We start from the raw sequence: 27,280 nt of genomic DNA, 5'->3' as shown, positions 1-27,280 counted from the left end.
ATTTTGTCAGCTCCTTCCACACATGTGCCTCCTCTCTCTCTGACACTCATGAGCAAACACGACATATAGAGATGTTTTAGGATCTTTTTCCCTCCCCTTCCTTCTTAAGCAGTGGAGTTTCAGGTAGCTTCTGTAACTTCCCCTCATCCTAAATTTCCAACAGGTGAATCTCTATCCTAAATTTTTGAAGTTTCTTCAAAACTCCACCTGTAAAGGACCCGAGCTGTCTATGTTGCAGTTCTCACGCAGTAGGGCCAATTTTCCTTTCATTCCATGCTTCTGCCAAGAGCAGCAAGGGGAGAGATGGCAGATTCTCCAATTGAGGTTGAGCTCATCTCTGGGTAGATAGCCTGGGACAAAGGCTGAATTAAGGTAGCAGCAGTTGAGCTCTAACTCTCCTTGAGACAGTTGTCAGCCAATGGTTGAGCAAGTCAGTGGTAGAAGGTCCTATCCATTTTCCTTCAATGTGGGATTCTTCTAACAAGCAAGCTCAACTGTCGAGCTCCCTATTTAGCTAGCAGAGCATTTTTCAGGTCTGAGTTCCTGCCAATCTTGTTCCTCTCACTGTCCTTTCACAGGAGTTTACACCCCAATAAATCTTTGGCACTCGTAACTCCATCCCTGCATATGCTACCTAAAGAAACCAACCTGTGAGTGATAAGGATGAAAAGTGGTGGATTCTCTGCCTGAAACACTCAAATGACCAATTCCACAGACACCAGGGTTTCAAAGAGAGAACTTATTGCTGGGTGTGAAGGGGGAAATCAGATGGCCTATTAGCTCAGAAGTCTGCCTCTGTGAACTGCAGTAATTCTGGTAGTTTTATAGTATCAAAAGATGGGCAGGTTTTAGGACAATGAGCTCAATGCCTGTAGATGACAAGTTAGAGGTGATCTAATTATCACGCATGTGCAGATTGATTACATGCTTAGTCACACAATTTATGTAAGAATAGTATGGCTTTAATATGCTGATGGGCATGATTTTTAGTATTAGTAATGAGGTATAGGTTACTTATAGGTTAATGCTTAAGCTACTGCATATGTCAGGTAGCCCATTTTGCTTAGATCCAGCTCCATCTAATAAGACAGTTTTGGAATTGAGGTGGTTAGTCATGGGCTAATGCAAGGCCCTTCATTAACAAAAATAGGGGTTGTCTTTAGTGATCATAAGACTCTAAAGTTGAAAACCACATAAAAGGGGTACAGGAAGGGTCAGTCACAAGGTTTTTACAATCACAAGGGCACAAGATAAAGGCTATTCAATAATTATCAGAGATCAAGACAGCTGGTTACTGTTCAGAGATTTCAATTATTTCTCTCTGTCTATACTAATATATCAGAAAGTAAAAAGGAATATCTATAAAATGATTCAGTAATCATAATCATCCCCTAAATCATAATTTCTTGGTTACATGGGGACACTTTATTTTATGAGGGGAGATAACTTTTCTTTAGTGAGATCTTGTGCAAAACATTGGGAGTAAAAGTACTAATATAGTAGAGGTATTTGTTTTTTTTTTTTCTTTTTCTTTTTGTTTTTTGCCATCAGGTACACTGTAGTGTAGTGGCATCATTCATTATTAACCTCCACAAAAGGAGGTTTAGATCAAAGAAGTGAAGTAACTTACAAGGAGCCAGTGGGTGGTGACTTCTAGTACCAGGGTTTGATTTAGAGCTCTCTGATTCTAGGGAACATGGCTATTCTCCTACCTGACTCCTAAGTCTGCTAATGTTTCTTTTGCATTGGGGAGAAAGTTAAACCTTTTTGCTTTAGCAGTGTAATATGTAACATTTAGAATCATGAGCATAAACATTTAAAATTATAGGTATAAACTATCCATGAAAACCCATGATTTACAGCAGAAATGGGACTGTTACAAAAGAAAGGGAAGAAGTTCAATTAGCCTGTTTTTTGAAATGTATGGCAGAAATATCTGCCAGTTCAACTGGTTGTCAGCAAGTAAAAGGAGAAATTTAAAAATTAGATCCACACATTCTATATTGCTCTAGTGTAGAGGAAGTAGGAATTATTAGCTCCATGAAAACTAGGTGTGTAAACAATATTCTGTTTTCTCTAATTTATTAGCTGTTTTCTTCCTTGTCATTTCAAAATTAGGTAACAGATTTAGAGAAGGTTGGAATTCTAATGTGCATACTTCTTACTTAGTAGTTTTATTGGAAGGAATCCTGGATGCACGCATCTTATATGTGTTAACACTGTATTTGGTGCTGTTGATATGCTAATGAACAGAATTTATACTCCCCAAGGCGGGTGGGAGGGGCTGGAAGAGACCAGTCCAGTGAGGCTGGGAAGCCAGCAAACATTTGAAGTGTTATGGAACGATGTGTGACCTAGATGCTGTGGAGCACTCTCCTCCCTCTTCCCCAAGGGAATGTTTAACACATCTCACAGAGGAATGCTTCATAGTGCAATGAGGAATAATATATGATGTGTTTTGGAGCATGAGGAATTTCAAGGGGTAAGAGGACAAGATGGGTAGAAGGCAGTATGATACAGACAGAGACAAATATGCATAAAGCTGAGGAGGCATAAAACAACATTATGCATTTCAGCGCTGTATGAGTGATCAAGTTTGTGAGGAGATTGGAAATGAAAAACTTTGAAGCTACAGAAAGAAGCCAGATGCAGATACTGAGAGGCACCTGTGTGTTATGGTGAAGAGTTTTGGCATATTTTTCTGTAATAGGAGGTCATTAGCTGTTATTTTGGGAAGCTACATAATTAATTCCAGTTAGAAAAATTTCTCAGGTAGATAGAGAAAAGAATAAAGATAGAGAAAGGGAAAACCAGTTTAGAGACGAATACAGAAATCCAGGTATGGAACAATGAGTGCCTAGAGTGATTCACGGAGAAATAGAGTGGGCTAATCCCCCAAAAATATTAAGGAAGATTATAGATTTGGTGTTAAATTTGGTTCAAAGTAAGTAAGAGGTGAAAATATAGGATGGCTTCTTCGTTATTATTTTTAAGGAACTGGAAGATAATAGGGGAAATAGCAGAAGTCAAGTTTTAGAGTAGAGGAAAAAGAAGTTGAGCTGAATGTTGTTGGACTGTCTATAAGACATTGCTGAGTTTATGTTCAGAGAAGAGTTTTATTTGTGGGCTGGAACTCAGAAAGTAGGTAGATCTAGTTAAGTATATGTGCTGAGAGTTGCACACATAGAGTAGCAGAGGCTACTATGCATTGGATTTATTGTTGGCATAGTGACTATGGCTGAGTGTATCTGCTGAGTGAGAAGATTAAAAACCCAAAGATCAAAGATTGAGGTCTAGGGAAAGAGACAAATGCTACAGAGAGGTCACAAAGGATTAAGATTATAACATGCCTGTTTGAGAATTAATGTTTAGTTATAGCAGGGAACAAATGGTGGATAAAATATTTGTTTTTGAGTATAGTTATTTTATTTCATTGACTATCTATGCAGGGGAATAGGAGGATCTAGAATCTTGGACGACACCCTAGTTTCTGTTTTAGGCAACAAATGTACAAATAGATTTTAAAAAAAAGAGAAAGAAAGACAGAAAAGAGAAAGAGAAAGAGAGAGAGGAAGACTGGTGCAGGAGAAAGTATGTACTTATACACCATCATATATGGCATAGTGGACATCTTTTGTTACATTAGCTTGTGAATTTTGCAACTTAGAATATATTATGAAAAATATCACACTGTAGAGGAAATCTGAGTTTCATTAGTCAGAAGCAATTATCTCCCACTGTGTGAAGCTGACTTTCCTTATCAAGAGCAAAGTGAAATGGCTAAGCCTATTATGCCGTCTCTTTGATGTTTTTATAGGATATAATGAAAGATGAATGCTCGATGCTCAAGCTGCAGCTAAAAGAGAAGGATGAAGTCATTTCCCACCTTAAGGAAGAGCTGGTAAGTGATAATATTTGGCCCACAGAGTGAAATTCCCATGCAAGGTTATTTTCTATAAAGCCTACAACAATCTATTTATTAACACCCTGCAAGTGAATCAATCTCTGATTATCACTTTTATAATTCTGCAGTAATGTAAACTCTGGATCTTGACAAGCCAAAGTATAGAATGTTTTATAAAATATGTTGAAATTTGTGTAATTCCAGAAGCAGATCATTGAATCAGAGTTAGATGTTTTATTTGTAGCTATCAAAAATCTTGAAGGCTAAGACCATATATATTTTGTCAATTATATGATGTAACTTCATACTGCTATACTTAGAGATGCAGTCACTTAATATGAAACAAAGTGCTCAATAATCTTACAGACAAAAATAAATTTTACTTTTTATTTTCCTGAAGCTACCAAAAACGTATTAAGCCAATGAGACTTTTTGCTACTATATTATATATTCCCCAAAGTGGGTAAATTATACAAAATTAATATTTCTTATTTGTGTTTTCAGAGTTCTTTTAGTGAGACATCATAAAGCAATGTAATGAATCATACCTTCATAGCATGAAAATATATTTTATAAATAACAAAATATGATGGACACTATTTCTTTGAGTATGTGTTTTCAATTGAAATACGCATATGTGTATATAAACAATATTATGCAATAACATTTACTCTGAAAATAAACAAAAATGACAGTACTCTAAAACAAGAATGGAATAGAAAGGAGTGAGAAAGCATTTTTTTAATTCATCAATAGTTTCTACAATACTATTAAAATGAGTAAGTAATACACAATAAAACAGATCCTGGATCATTTATCAAGTGCAAAAAACAAATCCTAGGCATTAATATTCTTAATGAGTATTTCTGATTTGACTGCATTAACAACGATACATTAAATAATTACTAAATAAAATGAAATGAAAAACAAACTTTATAGACCATCAAACTTCTGATATCTCCTTTCATATAAGAGAGACATCAGACAAATGTAGAGCTTATTTTATTAACTACAAATAATTGACAACATTTTTACTGAAACTTGACCATTTTGAAAATGCATTCTATGATTGTGTTGATGCCACTTATTGGAATCATGAGCAAATTATTGTAAATTTAGAAAGTTCCTAAGTCAATATTTAAAATAGTGATAGCACTACAGACAGAAGGAAGATATGTTACAAAACTGGGAATAATCTTTTATAAATATATATTATATATAAATAATTTAAATTTTACATGTTACATAATGAAAACTATATTTAGTATGACTCTATATGTTTGATGTAATCAAATTTCTATTTATAAGACGCATAAAAATATCTTTGGGTTGAATAAAAAAACATACATGGATATTAATTAAGAGCTGTATGGAATCATCACTTTTAGCATAGGACAGAATGTGCCCAATCACTGTGTTAGAGAATGATAGTTTAGGGTAATTAGTTCAGAATGAAGTATTCATTTTTTTCTCCTGTAAACATAGCATGCACAAGAAATGAGACATACATTTCTTGAATGAAATGAGAAAGAAAGTGATTACTTTCAGAGCCAATGTTAAATAGCTATAATTTACAAAATATTTCAGCCCGCCTCCCTCCAAAACGTCCTGTGTATTGGCTGGCTGATTTACTCAAGTAAGGCAGACATATTTTTGTCCTTTAAACTTTAATTACACAAATTGTGCATTTTGCCTCTGAAATATTTCAGGTAACAAGGTACAGTTTTATGTTTTGTGCTATATAGTTTGCATAACCAAGGAAAATGTTAGCTTTTGAAAATACTGTATGTTTTCTGGGTTCAATGTGAGTGTAACTATGGAGGAAAATGTGTAAGGCCTGATGTAAGAATTTAAGGCAAAAGTAACATCGTTAAAAAGAAAACAGCAAAAATTAGCATTGGTTTGGAGTATGGAAGAGTGTGGCGACAATATAAAGGCAATTAAGACCACTTGGCTGTGTTGACAATTTAGGTCCTGGCACTTCTGATCCTGACAATAAATATCTTGTGTCATTTTGACAAGATGACAGCTTAGCTTTACATTTATAACTTACCTCCCTAAACTTCAAATCTCCAAAACATTTTAGCAACCAATTTAGCTATACCCTGTTATAATATAGATTCATAATCTGAAATAATTTAGAAGTAGTTTGGCTTTGCTATTATTTATCATGGATTATTCATTTTGTGTTCACTGCCGTTATCTCAAACACCTGTATATACATTGTAGAACTAATGTAGGTATAATCACATAAAAAATACTTTATATCCAACTTGATAATTAAGGAAGTTTTTTTTGTAATAATTACTTATTTGTTTATTTATTTAGCTTCACCTGGATAGTTTCAGGAGATGTAAAACCTCAGTTAGGGAAGGGTAGGGTTAAGGGAAAAGAGATATTTTTAAATGCAAGCATTTCAGTTATCTTTTTATCTTTAGGGCAGGGATTCTCCTCAACAGCATTATTGACATTGTGGGCCAAATAATTCTTTGTTGTGTACGCTATACTGTGTGATGGAAAATGTTTAGCAGCATCTCTGGCTTCTACCCCATAGAGGCCAGCAGCAGCCCTCCAATGTGACAACCAAAAATGTCTTCAGAACTTGCAAACATCCCTTGGGACAAAATTGTTCCTGATTGAGAAGCATTGATTTAGAGGTGTTAGATTAAATTATAGCCCCCAATTAAATTATTTATTATATAATTATGTTATATTATAGTCTACGTATTGATAACCCAGGGGGGAAAAAAAAGTCTTCCAGAGAGATGGGCCTCTCCTTTTACTTTCTATTACATGAATAATATCTGCATATTATTCATGTCCCTGCCTAGCTAATATTAGCATGTACTGTTGTGGATAATCAATGGGTTCTATTATATTTCTTTTTGAAGCACTAAATACTCATTTCAAAAAGTATCATTCTTTTCCTACCTCATGATTACAGACTTACTACCTTGGTTGAGCTCTTCCTTCTTACTGTGTTGGTAGATTTCACAAAGCATAAATGTACTAAGAAACTCAAAATCATTATTTTGTTTTTAAATTACTTTTTGATATAGTTTAGACAAACTATCCACATTAGTAACTACATTTTTTAGATGAGTGTATTTCATATTTATACTTATAGTTCCCCGCTTTGTGTTCTCTTTGAAAACAAGAAAAAAGTAATTTGTACTCTTAGTAACAAGTTCAAGAAATCTGACGTTATTATTCTTGAAAATTGCATACATCACTTACCTTGGTGAGCTTCACTAGTTTCCAGCAGATAAAAATAATCATTTGCACATATTTGATGGTCTCCAAGAGGATATTAAATGTTGAAATACCAGAGTACACTAAAGTTGTATATGTGGCAGGACAACTAATTGGAGAAAGCAAGACATATACTCTGGGGATAAGAGTTTATGGTTTAGTGAACAGAAAGGAGCTTGTTTACACCATTGGACAGCTAATCCCAGCAGCCTTATAATAGATCAAAATCTCCTCTGCATTGCTACAAGGTATCCTAAAGGGACTGGCCAGCCCCACCTAGGTGGCATGGCCTTCCTCAATAGTATTTCTGATGTTGATAGTCAATTGCAGCTTGCATTGGTCTTTAATATGTATTCACAAAACAACAGGAATAAGCCAAAAATTAGTAGAAATTATTTTCTCAAACTGTATACCTCTCCCCATTGAATGCGGCCTTTAAAATGTTTTTACTTACCCCTCCTTTTCCACTCCTAGAAAGTGATAGGAATTTACTGAACTTGTATAAGACTTTAGTGATTTCATTTCTTTTAATTGGTTTTGCTTTAAATATATTTCTTCTCGTTAAAGTATGCTTATTTGTGATTTATAAGTATTGTTCATTTAGATTTAAACCATGTAGAATATAAAATTTATTATTCATGTTTTCTCTTTATTTGTCCATTTAGATTTAAACAGTGTATAGTATAAAATTTATTATCCCTCACTGTTTTCTCTCCTCTTCATCTTTCTCCACTTTAAGCTTTCTTCTGAGTCATTTATTATTTGGTTAGAATCTTTTCTTGAGTGTTTCCTGTAGATGAGAATTGATGACATGATCTCTGAAATTTGAGTATCTCTTTACTCTGAAAGATGAAGGATACTAGTCTAAGTATAGTAGTTTTTTATCTTGGTTTTCCTTAGCAGATAATATTCTACTATCTTTCAGATTCAAGTACTGCAGATACAATTTTTCCATGGTTTATCTCAATTTTTGACATTATTTTCATTCCTTAAACCAGCCCAGAACTCGGTAATACAATTCCATCCGTTGAAGTCTTTCTCCTAATTATAGAACTTCTCTCATTCTGAAGCACTTATTAACTTACTTGCCTGCTAGATTTGTCCTTCAAGTCCTTTATATTTTTCTCTCTTGGTATGGAACTGTTTATACTTTAGTAGAAATAGTTCTTCCACTGATATTCTAAGCCACTAATTTGATTCTCAACAATAACCACACTTTTATAATCTTTTAAATTTTAAAATTCAGATTTTTTTTTTAATTTAGAAAGGGATTTTGATGCTTCGATTATATACTGTTAAATATTATTGGTATTTTTTTTTATTCTTTTGGTTTTATTCTTGTGGTTTAAGTTATCATTTATCCCCTACAGCATTTCTAGTCATTTGAAGCACACTGTCCTTGGTTCTGCTGGTTCTTTGTTCCTCTTAAGAGGCACTATCCCTTCTTATCCCTTGTTCATTTCTCTATTCACACTTAGTATGCCAGTAAAAATCTGGGACAACGTAATCCACAAATGATGAAAGACTCAATAGAATGTGCTCTTTGGTTGGTATGAACAAATCTGAAGTACATTAGTGATCAGTCTTCTTTTGTGACACTATGAGGTCTCTTAGCTATGAGGGGTAGGACATCCCTAGCTAATCTATATGGCTGCGCTGCAGCCCCAAATACTCCTCTTCTCTCTAGAGCCTGGGAATTCTTGGTAGATATCTTGGTTGCTAGCCCAGTGTCTCTAGTCAAACCAGGAAGACAACAAGTCTTGAACCTGTTCTTTTTTGCCAGCACCCATCAGACATGAACCCTTCCTCAAATGCCATCAAGTCTCAACCACTGCTTTAGTTCAGGAGAGGTGGTTAGAACGAACATGGGAGAAGGTGGTGCCAGGAAATCATGTTCAGTCTATCATATTCTTTTGAGACTCTATTCTAGTATGCAATCCTTCCTAATTCTCATGTACTTCTTAGCAAAAGCTTGGTGGCAGCCAGTCTGTGTGAAGCCCTGAAGCATATACAAGGTTTCATCAACTTTATATTAGATTAGGACGATAGAAAGTCTAGAATAATTAATTCTGGATAACATGGGAATGCTCAATTTCTTTTTATATAATTTGGTAGTGTTTTATTTTTAATGTAAGTATCTATTCCTTTTACAATCAGAAAAAAAATCAGACATATTCCTTTGGGAAATAAATTAAGAATTTAGATGAGTTTGGTGTTTTTAGTCTGTGATCTGTGTGTGCTGGGAGAAATAAAGATATCAAAGAGGGTTTCCACACAGCCCCAACCATTTAACCATACCAGTTATGATTTTATTGTTTTGCATATCGTAATTCTCTGCAAGATTTTAGTTGACAAAAGGGTCCACAAGCCTAGAATTAAAACAAATAGACAAATATACTTTGGCAAGATGACTGTTGAGAATTGCTATGAATTTTAGATCAGAGCGGGAAGTGAGGTGAAAACTGTGACATACACTTCACTGAGAATTAGCATCATGTTGATTGGGTATGGTATTAGTAAATTGAAGGCATAGAAGAGAACCAGCAATTGGAATTAGAAATGATAGGAGTTTTTTTGATAATTAAACAATAATCTGTATGTATTTTGGTGTAGTTTCCTTTTTACTTTGCAGAATATATTGTATTTTTTAAGATTGAAAATATAACTCTCTCACCCAGCAAGATGATTTGGGGATTTCATTAATCCTCATTCTTAAGACATTTATTTCACAAGTGTACACCTAAAAGTCTAAACATAATGACCAGGTAAGAATATTTGATAAGGATCAACTGTAATAATAAATTCTATTTTGAAAATATTTGAATATCATTAACTTTAGGTTTAACCTTTGTTTTGTTAAATTTAATGATATAAAACACAGAAATATTTTTCTCACTTATGAGAATTTTTCCTAGCCATTTAGCAAAGGTCATGCTGAAGAATGCAGTGTAATTTTATTGCTAGTATGAAACTGAGGGACATTGTGTTTTCTTCATGCGGCTAAAATAAATCTGAGAGATTTGTCATAAACTTTGGTAAAGTATAGCCTTGTGTTTTGGGGATGGATATTTTCTGATAGATGATATTTTTTTGTAAATGGTTTCAGAAATCTTGCAAATGCTTTTGTACTATGGGTAAAAATGTGCCCAATATATCTCAGAAATTCAGGAAAGTATATTTGTTATTTACGTATTGATTCAAAATATCTTTTTAATAAGTTGAATGTAATTTACAAAGAAAAAAAATTACCTTTAACTGAATGACTGTATCAGGTTAAATTTTTTTATGCTATATTCCCAGAGTCACATTTCATTCTTTTTCCATGTGAGTATTCAGTTATTATAGCACCATTTGTTTAATTTTTTTGTTTGTTTGTTTTCTTTCTTTCTTTGCTTGGTTGTTTGCTTTGGGTAAGTATAGGGGCAGGGAATTGAACCTGGGTCTCTCGCATGACAGGTGAGAATTCTACCACTGAACTATCCTTGCATCTCCTGTATCAGGTGAAATTTAATTGCCTTATTAGGGTCAATACACCATGCTATGAATTTACACTATTTTGTTTTACCAGTAATTTGCAACACCTATTATTTATACTCTGTCAAAAACATTAAAGGGATTTGTATGATCGCATTACAAAAACAATTTGTCAATAATTTATGATTCTGAACATATATGATTTCTACCATTCCAGGTTCTTCCTTTCGGACACTTTTATTTTGAGAATTAAGCTTGTAACTGTCCCCAACCTTCTAGCTAGCCTCAGGCTTAGTCTGTGTTTCTAGCCCTAAGGTACTATATATTACTATATTTCAATAATAGATTTTGAAATAAATTATGATAGCATAGTCATTGTAAAGATATAGGAATGGAACTTGAGTTACCTCAGTTCTATTGTTGTGCAAAACCAGGAAAAGGGTTGTGAGCCTCCAAAATTGTTAAGCAGAAACAGAACAAACGGGGATGGGGATTTGAGCCTCCGAAGTGTCAGGAAGAAGGTTTTATTAGTCTGTGGCCATAGGGCTCAGTCAAGCAGCCTCTGAAAATCTAAGCTCTGAGCAGGGGCTGACACAAGACTTTTATAGACAAAATGGCTCATTAGACGTAGGGTGTTCCTAATATGGTAACTGGCGATGTCTAAAGTAAAGCTGAGTTTACAAAAGCAGATGAGCATTCATGGCGGGGCGGGGGTGGCTCTTAGAGAGGCCTCTTGTCTTGCCTATGTTCAGTTGTCCTTGGGGCTGGGAGACTTTCCAAAGAAGAAATGGCCTGAGTCAAGTGCTTACTGCCAGGGGCCTGCCTGCTACACTATCCCTGTATGTAACTATCGGGAGTGTTTATTTTCCTTTTAGCATGCCCTTTTAGCATTTCCTTTTAACATGAATTTCCATTCAGCTTTCAGTTTTTTATTGAAAGCTGAATATGATGTACCCACTGCTATAAGGGGGTGGTAAGAAGTGGGAGGGAGGGGAAGCAGTTCTCTTGCTGCCCATATGATTAGGTCTCAGGCTTTGAGTTAGCTTGTGTCTCTGGGCTGTGCCCTTTACAAGTGATTCTCAGCTAATCCCCCCCTCCCCTCCCCAGCCCTTAGGTTGAAGAGGAAGGCTAGAGGGGGCTCAAGCTGTATCTTCCTCCATATTGGCTAGGCTCTGGCCAATATAGTTTCTCTAGAGCATATACATTTGTTAAGGAGAACAAAAGGCTCTAGGCTTCTTTTAAAATGGCTGCTTTTCCCCTCCCCCAGCCAGAAACACTAGGGTTTTTTTCTGTTATCTTAACCCTGGGATCCTAGTGGGGCTTCCAGAAATAAAACTCATAAAAGTGTGGGACTCACATTCAGTCTGTGCCTCCATGAGTTTTTATCTGTCCAACAAGGCCACTTCGGTATCCAGCAATTAGTCAATTGTTCATTAAGTATTTCTCTTCCAGGATGGGACCAACCTCTGGGCTTCTGCTCTAAGCCAGCTGGTATGCTCTCTATCAACTGTTTCTCCAGTTTTAGGGACAGTGGTTTCCCCTGTGACCTCAGGTCTCTAATATAATGAAAAAGAGTTGTTGAATTTCTGTTTTTCTGCTTTTTCTTATTGTGAGGACAGAAGTAATAAGTTCCAAGCTTTTTTAATGCCATACCAGGAGTGTTTACTCATGTTTTAAGAGTAAAAAAAAAAAAACAAAAAGGAAAAGAGGGTGAACTGTGAGCTATACTGCAGATTTTGGTTCGTACATTAAATGTTTTACAGATTTATCACCTTAAAAATTTAAATTTATTTTCATTTTGAAATGCTAATTGTTATATGTTAAAACTAATGAACCAATAAAAACCAAATGTAACGTCTGTGGTGTGATTTAATAGTGTCTTGAATTATGTCCTTTGCAAACTTTTTGCTTTATTAAACAAGTATTTTGCTCATTAAACATTGCTTTTTGATATGATTGTATTGACACATTTCAATAATATAATGTTTTCACTAGCTGCAATTCTTTTCTGGCCATCACTAATATTTGCTTTATGTTATGGTTATTACTTAATTTTTTTTTCTTACAGAAGAGGATGGTGTCAAAAGTAACATGTCCAGGTGTCCTATACAGTTGTGACACTCCCATTTGAACACTTTCTCCCCCTGCAGGCAAAGGCTAACAAGAAAGCCAGGTCACACAAACGAGGTTTTTAAAAAAGTGTATACTTTTTTTTGTTATTAGACCTTTGTTCTCATTCAAAGCAAATATTTTAAATTATATTCTTACTTGAATGAAAGTAAACATAAAAACAATCATTTTCCCAGCCCTTTAAAATGTTTTTTGGTTTATTTAAATTTGTAAGCCTAGCACTCAGCTCATTTTTTTAACATTTGAATACCAAAACGTGGGGCTACATAAAGGTGCCTGCAGTATTGATGATTTTTTTTTTAAAATTGAAGGCAATTGAAGAATTGAAAGTGTAACATTATGTGTAATCAGGTTACTGTGCATAACAAAAAGAAAGAACTAAAAATAAAAGCCTCTGACTAAGAAATGCATATGGCTAAATAGCACTTTATCAAGAATCTGGAAAAAGGAGTAACATTGATTTGATTTAAAAATATATTCAAAATTCAAATTGAGTAAAACTGTGTGACCTTGAAGCTTTAATAACAGAATAAGCCCTACTTGATAAGAGAAATATTCTTTGTGCATGAAAATCGTATCCTGAATTCATCTTAAAAGTAATTCCCCACTTGCTCTACATTCTGTTATAATTTATGGTATTATTCCATGCCAGTCATTTTAAGATAGAATATTACAGGCCCATGGATGATTTACATAAGAACAGACAGCTGTAAGTACTTTCAAATCCTCTTTCCTTCTCATATTTAGGAAACATTAGGAGCAGAAAAGAAATAGATTAGGTATACTTAAACATTATTAAAGTGTCAGGCTTCTTTCCTTCTTTTTTCAGAAGAATTAATTGCATATATTCCAGAAAAGGCTTATCTCAGCAGTAATTACTCTCTTAGTCAGCTCTGTGAGACAGGTGTAAAGTGTGAAGATGACAATATTCTATGATACACAATGGGGATTAGCTTCCAGTTACTAACTGTCCTGTACCCTGATGAAGAACTGCCAGAGAGATACAATCTTTAATATTCTGTGGCACTTGTCATGGCAGTCCTACCTATTTCTTTAAGTCTTCCGCTTGAACCATTGTCACAGAGCAGATTGACATAGATATAGGTAAATAATTGTACAACTTAAATACCAATAGGAAGGTGTTAATCTTTCAAACAAATATAGGTTTCAAAAATAGCATGAAGCCATGTTGTGGTCCTATTAGGCAGGTAGCTGTAATTAATTTATACATAAAGTAAAATATTTGGACATTTTGGTAATTTTCTTTTATCCTATAAGGTGTGCCACACAATGTACAACCTACCTTCATTCTTTTATTATTTTCCCATACCAGTTGAGATTCCAGTGCTTAGAAGTAATTGACTAAATACAGCAATTTAAGTAGTCAATAGGTCATAGCTATAAATTAGAATGTAAACTCAAAGCATGTTCCTGAATATAAGGTGAGTTAACAATATGGAAAGGAGAATATTTGTATATATGCTTGTGCATGTGTGCATATATATGTCCTTCTTAACAACAGATTAGCTTTAAGAATCTGAGAGTAGTCTGAGCCAGTGACTTCAGTTAGAGCAAGGGTTAATGAGATAAAAGAGTAGCATTGTCTCTGTATCCAAGAAGCTAAGATTCAAATGAGCGAGAAAGACATAAACAGATATTTAATAACAATAGCCATTGCATACTTTTCAGCAGGTTCTCTGATGAATGCTTTAGGTTTATTATTGCCTACAGTCCTTATAATAAAATTGAGAGTTAAGTATTATTATTCCCTTTTCACCTAGGAGAAAGCAGATATTCTAAGGATTAAGTGATTTTTCCCAAGTCTACATGCATAATGAGTCATAAAGCTAGGATTTGAGGCAAAGTCTGTCTGACTCCATGAACATGTTTACCTCCATTCCCAATATATCAAGCAGGTTGATAAATTACCTTGCAGTGAGATTAGTGCTTCAAAATAGGTTAGCATAGTTTTGTCTTGCTACATATCAATAACCATAATTGTTAAAAGTAGTTACCATTTATTCATTGCTTACCATGTAGCAATGGTAGTAGCAGTCTGACTGGGCAGCAAATTTTATGATAAAAAACAGAAAGCTTAGTGTCAGAGAAATCACCTACAGCAACTTCTCACAGCTTTGGAGGTAAGGTGACTTTCCTTAGGACAGATGTAGGACAAAACAGGTACAGTTAATGTCCTTACTGTTACCATTTTCTTTTTCTTGGACAGTCCTTGCATGTGCGTTAAGTACAATAAACAGAGCCTATTTATTATATAAAGCGTACTCGGGGGATCATGGCTTAGCATTATCACAGTGATGAAGAGAGAACAATTTAAGTATCTTATCTAAAACCAGATAAAGCAAATGGTTTTTAATGACCTTAAATATATATGCTTACAAAATATGTTCAAATATGTTATCCACACTCTCATACAAATATCTTCTATTTTGTCACCCCCAAAAGCTACCATAGTCAGCCCAATTCAGACTGAGAGAATTGTCAAATGAAGTGAGCTTCATTTCATTTTCATGACTACTTGAGTGAACCATATCTAGCCTATTTTAGTTTTGTAAGAGATAAAAAGGAATATTCAAACTAAACTAAGTGTCCTTCCCATCAGGAAGTTTCAGCTTAATGCCCCTCCCGTGTTCCCTTATAATACTCAATTATAGCTTTACCTTCACTTGTTTCCCTCTCTCATAAATGAGCTCCTTAAGGATGAGTGCCATATCCTTATTTGCCTGACATCTAGCAAAGTAGATATTCATAAATGTTTGAAAGAATGAATAAAATTTTTATCTCAGTTTTTGTGTTTACATCTTTTTAAGGAAAATCTTTGGAAAACAAAGCAAGAACAATCTCATTATCAAATTGTTAAATCTGGAAGAATAGAGGGAAGAAAAACTGTGAGGGTTAGTATCTAATTTCCTGGAGGAGGGTCTAGAGAGCAGACAAGCCAACAATGTGAAAATTAAGGAATTTAAACCCAAAATGGGTGCCACAGTAAATAACAATGATAAAGTGGCAGAGGAAATTTGAACAAAGCAAAGGCTAATAATCAAAAGAACTTGTAGAAGCAAAAGGACAAGACAAAATCAAAATCAATTCTAATCTAAAATAAAAGAAAATTAAAAAAAAATTAACAAAAGAATCGTATTTAAGAAAATTAATTGGTGCTAATGAAGCTTGCCTTTCATTTTCATAAGAAAAGCCATTTGATGAAGTACACAATTTGAAGTTTCTCTTGGAAAACTAATTTTAGAGAAGAAATGGACTATAACTTAAACAATTAGGAATAGAAAGCAGCTTTAAGTAGGAAGTTAATGGTAGTGGCGAAAGTATGATGGCATGAAATGTAAGTACAAATGGAAGAATAAAAGAAATTTTAGATGAAACTATATTCATGAAAATGTAAGAGATTAAGAAGTATGTGAGGCAAGTAGGTATCCATACTAAATGTCAATATTATTCTAGTAGCATCTTTAAAGGTCCTATATAAATATGGGTTCACACCCACAGGGGCAGGGGTTTGGACCTGAACATGCCTTTTGTGGGGGTCATGAGTCAGTCCCCAACAGTGGTTATGGATGTTTTTAAACTATTAAAGTTTAGGGGGAACCGGTTGTTTTGAAATGAGAAATCCATAAAATTCTTCTAAGTTCCCAGACAAAATTAAACAATTTATTTTTATGTCATCCATCTTTAGTATCTTTCCCAGCTCCTGATTTATTCCATAGCTAGCAAAAATGGACTTAAGTATTTAAAGCTTCCTAGAATTTGAGGCTGTCTTAAAAACTTTTCCTTTGGGTGGGCCGCGGTGGTTCAGCAGACAAGAATGCTTGCCTGACATGCCAGAGGACCCAGGTTCGCTTCCCGGTACCTGCCCATGTTTAAAAAAAAAAACAAAAAAAACAACTTTTCCTTTACTCTCAATTATATAACTTTGATCAGTTGCCCTTAGTGTGTCTGAATATATTAGTTAGAGTTCTCCATAGAAAGAGAGAGAGAAAGAGAGAGAGGGGATTATTGGAAGATCATGGACTAGGAAGCTTCAGTAATTAGTTCCTCCACCAGAACAACTACTAAACAGACAAGAATTGTCTGCATCACCTATTTTAGAACTCTGGAGTCCAATAGAATGCTGTACTGTACCCAGGGAAGAGTGGGAGAAAGAAGCTGGAAACTTGTGGTTAATACCAGTGAACTGCAAACTCTATAGGTGGCTGCTATCACCCATCCCTTCCTCTCCTAGTTAGCAGCAGTGAAGCCCTCAAACCTGGTCCCTGGTGCCCAAGGTGGAGCATAAAGGCCCAGATCCCTGAATTCTGGAGGTGTACAGCCCCTTTGCTGATCATTGTTTTGACTGACTATATCAGATCATTGGGGGTCCAGCTCTGAGTTCCAGTTCATCCCAGGCAAAGGCAGTGAAGGAGACTTTAAAATGATACACGTCCTCAGAGCTGTGAAGGACAGTTGAAGGACAGCATTGCTCGGAAGGTGCTGAGTCAAGAAAACACTGCTTTGGGGAGTCATGTGAGAAACTCCTGCTGTTGTTCCTGGCCACTGCCTCAACCCATCCCCAGGAAAATTTGCAAACAGCTAGCACTCTTAGCAAAATACATGAATATGACCATTGTATTCTCCCAGAGAATAACAAACAATATGAATTTGAAGCGAAATATACCTTGATACATGTTCGTCAAACTGTTGAATACAAAGGATGGGAAGAGTTCTGAAAATTGCAAGAGAACTGCAGAATGTTTGCATAAGTGTATAAGTGTTTGGTATCAATGCCAATTAGATAGAGAGCTGATTTCTCTTCAGAAGCCATGAAGGCAAATGAAGTGGATACTGGAAGTTCTTGCCATAGCAATTGACAAGAAAAATAAAGGGCATTCAAATTAGAAAGGAAGAACTAAAACTTCCCTATTTGTAGATGATATGATCCTAAATACAGAAAATCCTGAAAAATCCACAGTAAACCCCTAGAATTAATAAACTAATTCTTCAAATTGGCAGGGTCAGAAGATCAACAACCCCCCCAAATAAAGATTCTATACACAAGCAATGAACAATCAGAATAAGAGACAAAGAAAAAATTCCATCCACGATAGCAACTAAAAGAATCAATTATCTAGGAATAAATCTAACCAAGAATGTAAAGGACTTGTACACAGGAAACTTTGAAACATCGCTAAAAGACATTCAAGAAGATAAATAAATGGAAGAACACTCTGTGTTCATGGATTGGAAGACTAAATACCACTAAGATGTCAATACTACCCAAGGTAATTTATAGATTCAATGAAATCCCAATCAAAATTCCAACAATCTTATGTGCAGAAATGGAGAAGCCAATTATCAAACTTATATGGAAGAGTAACACACTGTACTAAATATGTAAGGTCTTATCTACATGTGTTTGATTACAGAAACTAATAAAGTATTCTGTAAATAATGAAAAAAATTACAAAACAATAGTAAACAAAAGAACATGGTATTGGCATATAGATCAATGGAATTGAATAAGATCTCAGAACTCAAACCTTGCATTTAAGGCCAAGTGATTGTTGACGAAATGGCAAAGAACACTCAATTGGGAAAGAACAGTCTCATCCACAAATGGTGCTGGGAAAACTGGATCTCTATTTGAAAAAAAAAAAAAAAGAAAAGAAAAAGAGGACCCCTGTTTCATATAAAATGAAAAAAAAAGCTCAAAATGGATCAAAGATAGGAAAGTATCTTCAGGACCTTGTGTTAGGCAATGGTTTCTTAGACTTTACACCTAAATCACAAACTACAAAAGAAAAAAAAAAAAAAAAAAAAAAAAACAGATAAATGGAACCTCACCAAAATTTAAAAATTTTGTTCCTCCAAGGGCTTTAAATATAAAAGTAAAATGATAACATACACGATGGGAGAAAATACTTAGAAACTACTATCTGATAAAGGTTTAATATTAAGAATATATGAAGAAATCCTTCAACTTGACAATTAAAAGACAACCCAATTTTAAAAATGGACTAAAGCTTTGAACAGCTATCTCTCCAAAGAAGATATTCAAATGGTCAGAAAACACATGAAGAGAACAGAACATTATTAGCCATCAGGGAATTGCAAATGAAAATCACAATAAGATACTATTTCAACCCATTAAAATGGCTATTATTAAGAAACAACACAAACAACAACAACAACAGAAAATAAGTGTGGGAGAGAATGTGGAGAAATAGGAATACTCATTCATTGTTTGTGGCAATGTAAAATGGTGCAACCATTGTGGAAGACAATTTGGCAATTCTTCAGAAAGCTAAATATAGCATCACCATATGTTCCAGCAATCCCATTACTAGGTATATACCCAAAAGAATCAAACGTAGAGACTCATACAGATATTTGCACACTGATATTTATAGTGGCATTATTCACATGGCCAAAAAATGAAAGCAGCCCAAGTGTCCATTTACTGCTAAATGGATAAGCAAATATGATATATACAAAGGAACATAATTCAGCCATAAAGAAAGAATGGTGTTGTGTTACATGTGACAACATGGATGAACTTTGAAGACTTTGTATTAAATGAAATATATCATTTGCAAAAAGGACAAATATTGTGTCTTCTCACTGATATGAAATTAATTACAGTAAGCAAACCCATGCAGTCAGAATCTAGAATAGTTTACCAGTGGATAGTGTGGGTAGTAAGGAATAAGTAGCTGATGTTTAAATTTCACAGTGTTTCTCTTTTGGATGATGGGAAAGTTTTGGTAATGTGTGATGGGGTTGGTAGCACAACATTGTAAACCTAATTTACAGCACTGAATTTTATATTTGAGTGTGGCTAAAAGAGGAAATTTTATGTTGTTCACATGGTACTAGAAAGAAAATGTAAAAATAAACAAAAAGCTAGCAGTGCAATGGTGGCTCAGTATTAAAGTTCTCTCCTGCGATGCCATAGACCTGGGTTTAATTCCCGGAGCCTGCCCATGCGAAAAATAAAAAATAAAATAAAAACTAAGCGAAAGGGGAGGATTTTTTGTCGTTATTGGCTCACTTGACTGTGGGAATTGGCAAGTCAAATTTTTTAGGGCAAGCCACAAGCTGGACATTTTGTAAAAAGATGATTCTGAAATCTAGCATGTCCTAACTCTGTAGAACAGACTATAAATTGGGAACTCCAATGAAGATGAAGTTTTATAGCCCTGGAGAGTCAGGCTGTCTGAAAAAAATGCAATTTTTTTTTTTTTTTTCCCAACTGCTGAAATCCTCTGTGCTTACTTAAAAACTCCAGATGACTGGATTAGCAGGCTCCCCTCATTGCTGAGGGCAATCTCCTTTTGTTGATTGTAAGTATAATTAACTATAGATGCAATCACCTGACTAATGATATAAACCCATCTACAAGATGCACTGACAGTAACAATCAATTAGTGTTTGCAAACAACTGTCTACTATAACCAAGTCAAGTTAACACATGAAATTAACCATCCCAGATAACAAACTAGTTTGGGAGCAACACTAATTAAATTGCTATTAGAAAAAAAATACTAATAGAAAAACGACATCTGAATTTTAATAATATAAACTGAGGAGTCAAATACATTTGCCACCTACATATTAGAGGTCCAGTTCATGTAAGACTCCCCCTCAACAATTATTTGTTTATTTTAGTCTTTATTCATCTACTCAGCCTGTATTCTAGTTAATATACCCAACTACTTGTAAATTTTATAGGTATTACCATTCTTACTATATGGCTGACAAGAAAACTGAGGTTCAGTATGAGTAATAGACTTTTCCAATAGCTAACAAACAGTAAGAGTTGTCTGTAGGGTCATTCTACCCTACCTTTGTTTGATTCTGACTTCTTCCTATTTGATATGCAAGAATATGGCGCATGAAGGGGGAGGGGTGGTGGAATGAAGTCAAATTGAAAAAAATTTGCTTATCGATTTCACTGATTAGCCTATCTGAACTCTTCAATTCAAAATAATAGGTGCTGTATTCATATTTCTATATAACTTGGATCCTGAGACCCTTTACTGCATAGCCTATCTTGTTATAATCTGTTGCTTATGGAAACTCTATCATTATATAATTTCCCATGCATGAGGGCATATATGCATAAATATATTTAATATATAAATATAGTTTTTCTTTCTGTGAACTTTGTCACAGTAGGCATATTTGTTTTAGCAAAAATAGTGAAGTTGCTAGGAAGATGACAATTTATGTCTGTTACCGTCTCAAGATTGGCTACATAATTTGTTTGAGTTATATCCAAGATGTTGCAAAAAGCAGAAATATGGCAGATTCAATGTCATCCATCTAATAGAGTTCAACTTCAGGTTGGACGAATAACATTTTACTTCATACTTGAAATTTTATGAACACAGCTGTCAGTATTATATCAACCACAAACACTACTGAAAGAATTTTCACTATTTTCATTTTATAGTGGATGACAGTTATTTTTAATCTTTTCTTAATGAAATGTATCTACTATTAGAAGAAAGAACATGTGTTCCCCTTTTTTGTACAGCCCCAGTTTAACTTTTTGACTCTATTCAGGTGCTTCCCCCCTTTTATTGTACAGTTAAAATGATAATGACTTTATATATTTGTACCCTACTTTTTCTTCATTATATATCACATACATTTTATATGTCTAATTAATTGTATTATCAAAATTAAGAGTACTGGGGTAGACAGGAAGATATCCTTTTCATAAGCATCATTTTTTTCTAATTCAATGATGTAATATAAATTAGTATTTATTTGTAATGTTTATTTTGTCAATTGTCTATTAAAAGAAACATGTTAAATGGATCCTTTTCTTGAAACCAAATGAAATTTCATTAATTCTATTTTTAAAGTTTTCATCCCTACTAGAAATGTCTGTAAATGAATAGAAACATTTTTAATTTAATTGCCTATATTTTACTCAAGCTATTGAAACGGGTACAGATTCAGATAAAACATTTAACAATATAATCCAAACTGTGACAGTTCTATTCTGGGCCATGGGAAATGGGTAAACTACATAAGAAAAGAAACTTCAATTTTTTGTAATGTGTAAAAAAAAAAAATGTTTGCTTTGTAAAAAGCTATAAAATTCAAACAAGAATGTTAATTTATTTGAGTTATTTTTTATCCTGTTTGATGATTCCTCTCCTATTACGTAAACTAAAATATGGTTACCAAAATGTAGCATCTTAGAGATCCACAAATAAAAGAAGTACTGCTTTTGGGAATCATTTCATATCTGTCATTATACATATCATCATTATTCCTTTTATAAGTTCCCAAATCTGCAGAAATGATCCTTATTCGTATTTTACTTAGAAGCATTTGACTACTTAAAAATCACACCAAAAGATATTGACAAGGCTAGTCTTTTCTAACACTTTACAGATTTGTCTGTCTTTCAAGAACTAAATATTGTGTGCTGGCTCTTTGAGCAAAATGTTATGAAATATTGAAATTGCAATTTATATATAAGATTCTTCCTTAGATACTATATTAAACTTACTTTTATAAAGAACACATTTCCTATATGCAAATGGTATGGCCCATATCTACTCTAAACTAAGTACACTTTACTCTATGGGAGGGAGCAGATGAAGCGATCCACTTATTTAAAGGCAATTAATTTTTCATTATTCAGGACCTCTTTCCAGCAAATTAAGGGTCTGGTTTCCTTCTTTATAACACAAGAATAGTGTCATGTAGTCTCTGAAGTTATCGAGACAACTATTAATCCTTTTATTATGCTATGCCTTGGGACTTTTTCTTGGCAAGAAGAAAAAACTTGTGATAAGGTATTTATTCATTCCATATAAAGACATTCTGTTTGTTCATTGTCATCCCATTCCCCGTATTAAGCATGAATTGTGGCATGTCCCATAAGCCCATAAGCACTCAAATATTTACTTAATGAATATATGAATATGTTATTCTTACTATGCAAATTATATTCCTGATTCCTCACTTGAAATAAACAAATAGACCCTCAATGTATTATATACACAACTCTAAGTGATTTTTCATGTGTTTTCACAGTTTAATGGAAGACCTCTGCATGATCATTTTGGGTTGGTCCTCATGTTGGCCAGAGGTCTATTTCCCTTCATGGGATTCACAAGGTGATCACAAATGTTCAGGATAAACCTTAAAACGAATAATTGATTTCTTCCTAACAATTAACTTTTTAAAGTCATATATGAATCTCAAAATGTAAGTTGGCTTTAGTGCCTTGGCAAGTTGAATTGACACTGAAAAACACATTGGTGCTCCTTGAGTTAGTTTTGCTACAATTCTCTCTTTTCCCATTAAAATTCCTTGATTAATTGGAGTGCAGAGAGAGAAAAATTTAATCCCATCCTAGAAGTACTAGTGGACTGATTTCTGATGCTTATCAAATTAAGAACTTAAAATTAAGAAATTGAAATTGTTTGATACAAATTAAGAACTGTTTACATTAGATAGACTATGTTATTTCTTCAACTGCTTATTGCATTTATGTTGCTTTAAAGTATCTTTATAATTTGTATGTAGCAACATTTTTTTCTTGGAATTTTAATTTTACATTTCCTCAAACTAATGGAAGTGATTATAGCTTCCTATCTGAATTGCTAAATGTAGTGATATTAGACATTTACCACCTCATGTTAACACCCCTTTTCAGTGTGTGGTATATTTTACCTTGAAGCCATGAGATCAACCTGCAAGACTGTAATCCCAGTTCAGTGGTATGCTTAGACTCACTGTGTGTTGATTCATGAGATTTACCCATACATAACTTCTAATACTTTGTCAGCAGTGCCTAGAACTCTCATCAAAGATGGCAACTTAGGAAAGCTGGATTTTCTGAGAGAAACATATCCTACTAGAATATAATTTTTATTTTGTCAAGTTGAAATAGATTATACTATATTGATTTAATAATGTATACAACATTTGGGAGAATTTTGCTGCAGACTAGAGAATCATATGCCATTGTGAAATGTTTGTCTTGCAGGCAACACAACATCTGGAGCATAATTATGCATATTTCCTAATTCCCTAGTTAGTTTGAAGCTGTTCTGTACTCTGGAAAAGGCAATGTTCTTTTAGTCAGTTCCTGTGGTTGAGGACCTGTTGTAGTTGGGACCTTTTGATTAGGTTATTTCAATTGAGATGTGACCTACCCAATTCAAGGTGGGTCTGAATCCTCTTACAGGAATCCTTCATAAGAGGATAAAACACATAGAGAAGCTAGAGATGAAACTAAGAGAAGCTCACGGAAAAAGCCCAGAGAATCTGAGAGAAAGGATATACCTGTGGAAGCTGAGAGAGGAAGACAGTGAAGCTGAAAGTTAGAAGCAATGAAATCTGTAAGAGAAGAACCGACAGATACCACCATGTGCTTGCTATGTGAATGGTGGAATACAGATTGCCTGGAAGAAGGTATCATCCTGATGCCTCAATTTGGACATTCTCATGGCTTTAGAATTGTAACTGGTAAGCTAATAAATCTCCATTATTAAGAACCAGTCCATTTATGGTATATTGCATTTCATCACTTTTACAGAATTAAGACTAGAATGCAGTTATAGAGCCCACCCTCACCCCATGTGCAAACCCACTGCTTCCATATGACTTAAGGGATACGATTTGGAGAAAATATACTTATTTTGATCCCTATATTGGTTAATTTTATTACAACTTAGATAAGCTAGATGTGATGGTTTGAAAGGATATATGCCCCCTAAGAAAAGCCATGTTTTAATATAAATCCCATTTCATAAAGGTAGAATAATCTCTATTCAATACTGTTTGTTTGAAACTGTAATGAGATCATCTCCCTAGAGATGTGATTTAGTCAAGAATGGTTGTTAAACTGGATTAGGGGATGACATGTCTCCACCCATTTGTTGGGTCTTGATTAGTTTCTGAAGTCCTATAAAAGAGGAAACATTTTGGAGAGAGAGATTCAGAGAGAGCAGAGAATGCTGCAGCACCATGAAACAGAGTCCACCAGCCAGTGACCTTTGGAGATGAAGAAGGAAAATGTCTCCCAGGGAGCTTCATGAAACAGGAAGCCAGAAGACATAGCTAGCAGATGATGCCATGTTTGCCATGTGCCCTTCCAGCTAAGAGAGAAGCCCTGGCTGTGTTCACCATGTGCCTTCTCACTTGAGAGAGAAACCCTGAACTATATCGGCCTTCTCGAACCAAGGTATCTTTCCCTGGATGGATGTCTTAGATTGGACATTTCTTTAGACTTGTTGTAATTGGGACGCTTTCTCGGCCTTAGAACTGTAAACTAGCAACTCATTCAATCCCCCCTTTTAAAAGCCATTCCGTTTCTGGTATATTGCATTCTGGCAGCTAGCAAACTAGAACACTAGGGTACCCGATTATATAATTAAACACTAATCAAGATGTTACTTTGAAGTTTGTTGTGGCTAACATCTTCAATCAACTACTTTTAAGTAAAGGAAAGTAACCTCCATAATGTGGGGAGGGCCTAATCCTATCTGATGAAGGTCTTCAAAGCAAAAATTCATGTTTCCTGGACAAGAAAAAAAATCTGTCTCATGACTACAGCATAAAACCCTGCCTGAATTTCCAGCCTTCCAGCCTGTTCTACCTACCCTAAGGATTTAGAATCCTGCCAGCCCCTACAATTGCATGAGCTAACTCCTTAATTGGTTTGTTTCTCTGAGGAATCCTGATGGGTATAGTTACCTTCATAACATTACACATTAGTTAGACTTCTGTTCTGAACTGACATAAGATTTCTGATATGTCAAATTATATGAAGCTTGTTGGGCAGAAAATCCTTAGGTGAAAATAAAATTGACAAGTATATCTATCCACATACCATGATCCTAATTACCTCCTCTTTCTGAAATTGATCAACAGGAACGTGATCAAAGAACAGAAAATTACATCAGCCTAAACTTTGGGTCTATCATCTCAATGGATTTTTATTACACAAATATAGGAAACTGCAGAAAAGCTCTTGTATATAGCTTCAAGTGAATGGACAGGCACCTGTTCTTCTGAGTCTCCTTGTATCCTTAGCTTTGGTATCTGTGTCCTTTTCCCCTTGTCTCCTTTTTCTTTGTCTGTGTGAGCATCCAAATTTCTGCCTCGTATAAGGACACCAGTCATATTGCATTATTATACGAGGAAGAAATTTGGATACTCACACGTACAAAGAAAAAGGAGATGCTGTGTGAAGGTAGAGACAGAGGGAAGATGCCATGTGGCCATTGAGGTAGAGATTGAAGTCCAAGGATTGCCAGCAACCCACCAACAGCTTAGGAAGAGATAAGGAAAAATTCTCCATTACAGAACCTCCAGAGCTGTGACCAAATGAATATCTGTTGTTTAAAGTCATCGAATTTGTGGTACTTTCATGTGGCAGCTTTAGGAACCTCAGACATTATACCTTCCAAAAACATGAACTTTCAAGGAAGTTGCAGTGGGAAGCAGCAGCCAGACCAACCCTCTGGAGTAGTTGGGCATTAACACGGAAGCCTGAATGTGGATTCTGGACTAGCAATACCCAGGACCCTGAGGCACACCTTGCCTCTGGTGGACCTATCTTTGACCCCAAGGAGAAGAATCTGATTGAGATGTTGTTTGATTCCCTGCCCTGGACCATTACAGCCAACAGTATGTGAGCAGAAAGGCATGGGTTTCTTTATTCTCTCATCTTACAGTCGTTAGTGAACATCCTCGTCTTTAACTTAGTCGATATGATTGAAATTAATTACAGTAAAATAATATAGTAATATCACAGTATAGCACATTATTTAAAAGATGACATATCTCTGTAGTTTATAATAATAATAAAATTATTATTGTATTAAATCTGTTGTTAAAATGAGCATCATTTATTTAACTTAATTGATGAAAGTATGCTTTCATTTACTAGAGAAAAAAAAATTAAAGCAGCTCCACCAAAACTGATATTAAATATGTGGGTGGAGAAGAATGAGAAGAAAGGTTGTATCTTAATTCAGAATTAGAAAAGAGACAAAGGAACCATTTTCTATTACAAAAGAGGTTGATTCTCTGTCATAAATTCTACCAGGGAAATCTGTAATCTTCCCTTTAGAGAAATTAATTGGTAGCGGTTCTATTTATAAGGTACCACGTGCTCAAATTCTTGATGAAGTTTTCTACGTTGCTATTAACCTAAGATGCCTAGCCTGGAGTGTTTCACATTTTTCTAGCTTCGTGCTTATATCCTCCCACTAGGTATCTGATGAGCTGAAGCAGACAGCCCTGAATTGCAGCAAACTCGGGAGTAAGACGTTACAAGTATTAAAAACATATGTTGATGTCACTATTCAAAGTCTTTTATAGTTTGTATAGTTTATATCTGTACTGAATATAGCTGCTATGTGTATAGTTTAAAGCACATCAACAAAGGGGCAATGCTACCCATGAAGCATCCTAATCTATGAAATCTCTGAAGTCTCCAACATTTTTTTATAAATATATATTTATAACCCTGTC

At 34.7% G+C, this 27,280-nt stretch overlaps 1 protein-coding gene across 5 annotated transcripts in view; it reads left to right on the top strand.

Moving 5' to 3' along the window:
• CCSER1 (coiled-coil serine rich protein 1) overlaps nucleotides 1–27,280 on the top strand; it is a 1,450,145-nt gene that overhangs the window by 750,992 nt on the left and 671,873 nt on the right. For all 5 annotated transcript variants that reach the window (XM_077142860.1, XM_077142859.1, XM_077142861.1 and 2 more), the window contains one exon: nucleotides 3,818–3,901. In XM_077142860.1, the coding sequence (XP_076998975.1) occupies nucleotides 3,818–3,901 (84 nt within the window). The remainder of the gene's footprint in view (nucleotides 1–3,817; nucleotides 3,902–27,280) is intronic.

Source organism: Tamandua tetradactyla, chromosome 24 (assembly GCF_023851605.1).
Source record: "Tamandua tetradactyla isolate mTamTet1 chromosome 24, mTamTet1.pri, whole genome shotgun sequence".
In the NCBI taxonomy this organism is placed as follows: domain Eukaryota; kingdom Metazoa; phylum Chordata; class Mammalia; order Pilosa; family Myrmecophagidae; genus Tamandua; species Tamandua tetradactyla.
This window is presented reverse-complemented; position numbering and strand designations above follow the sequence as displayed.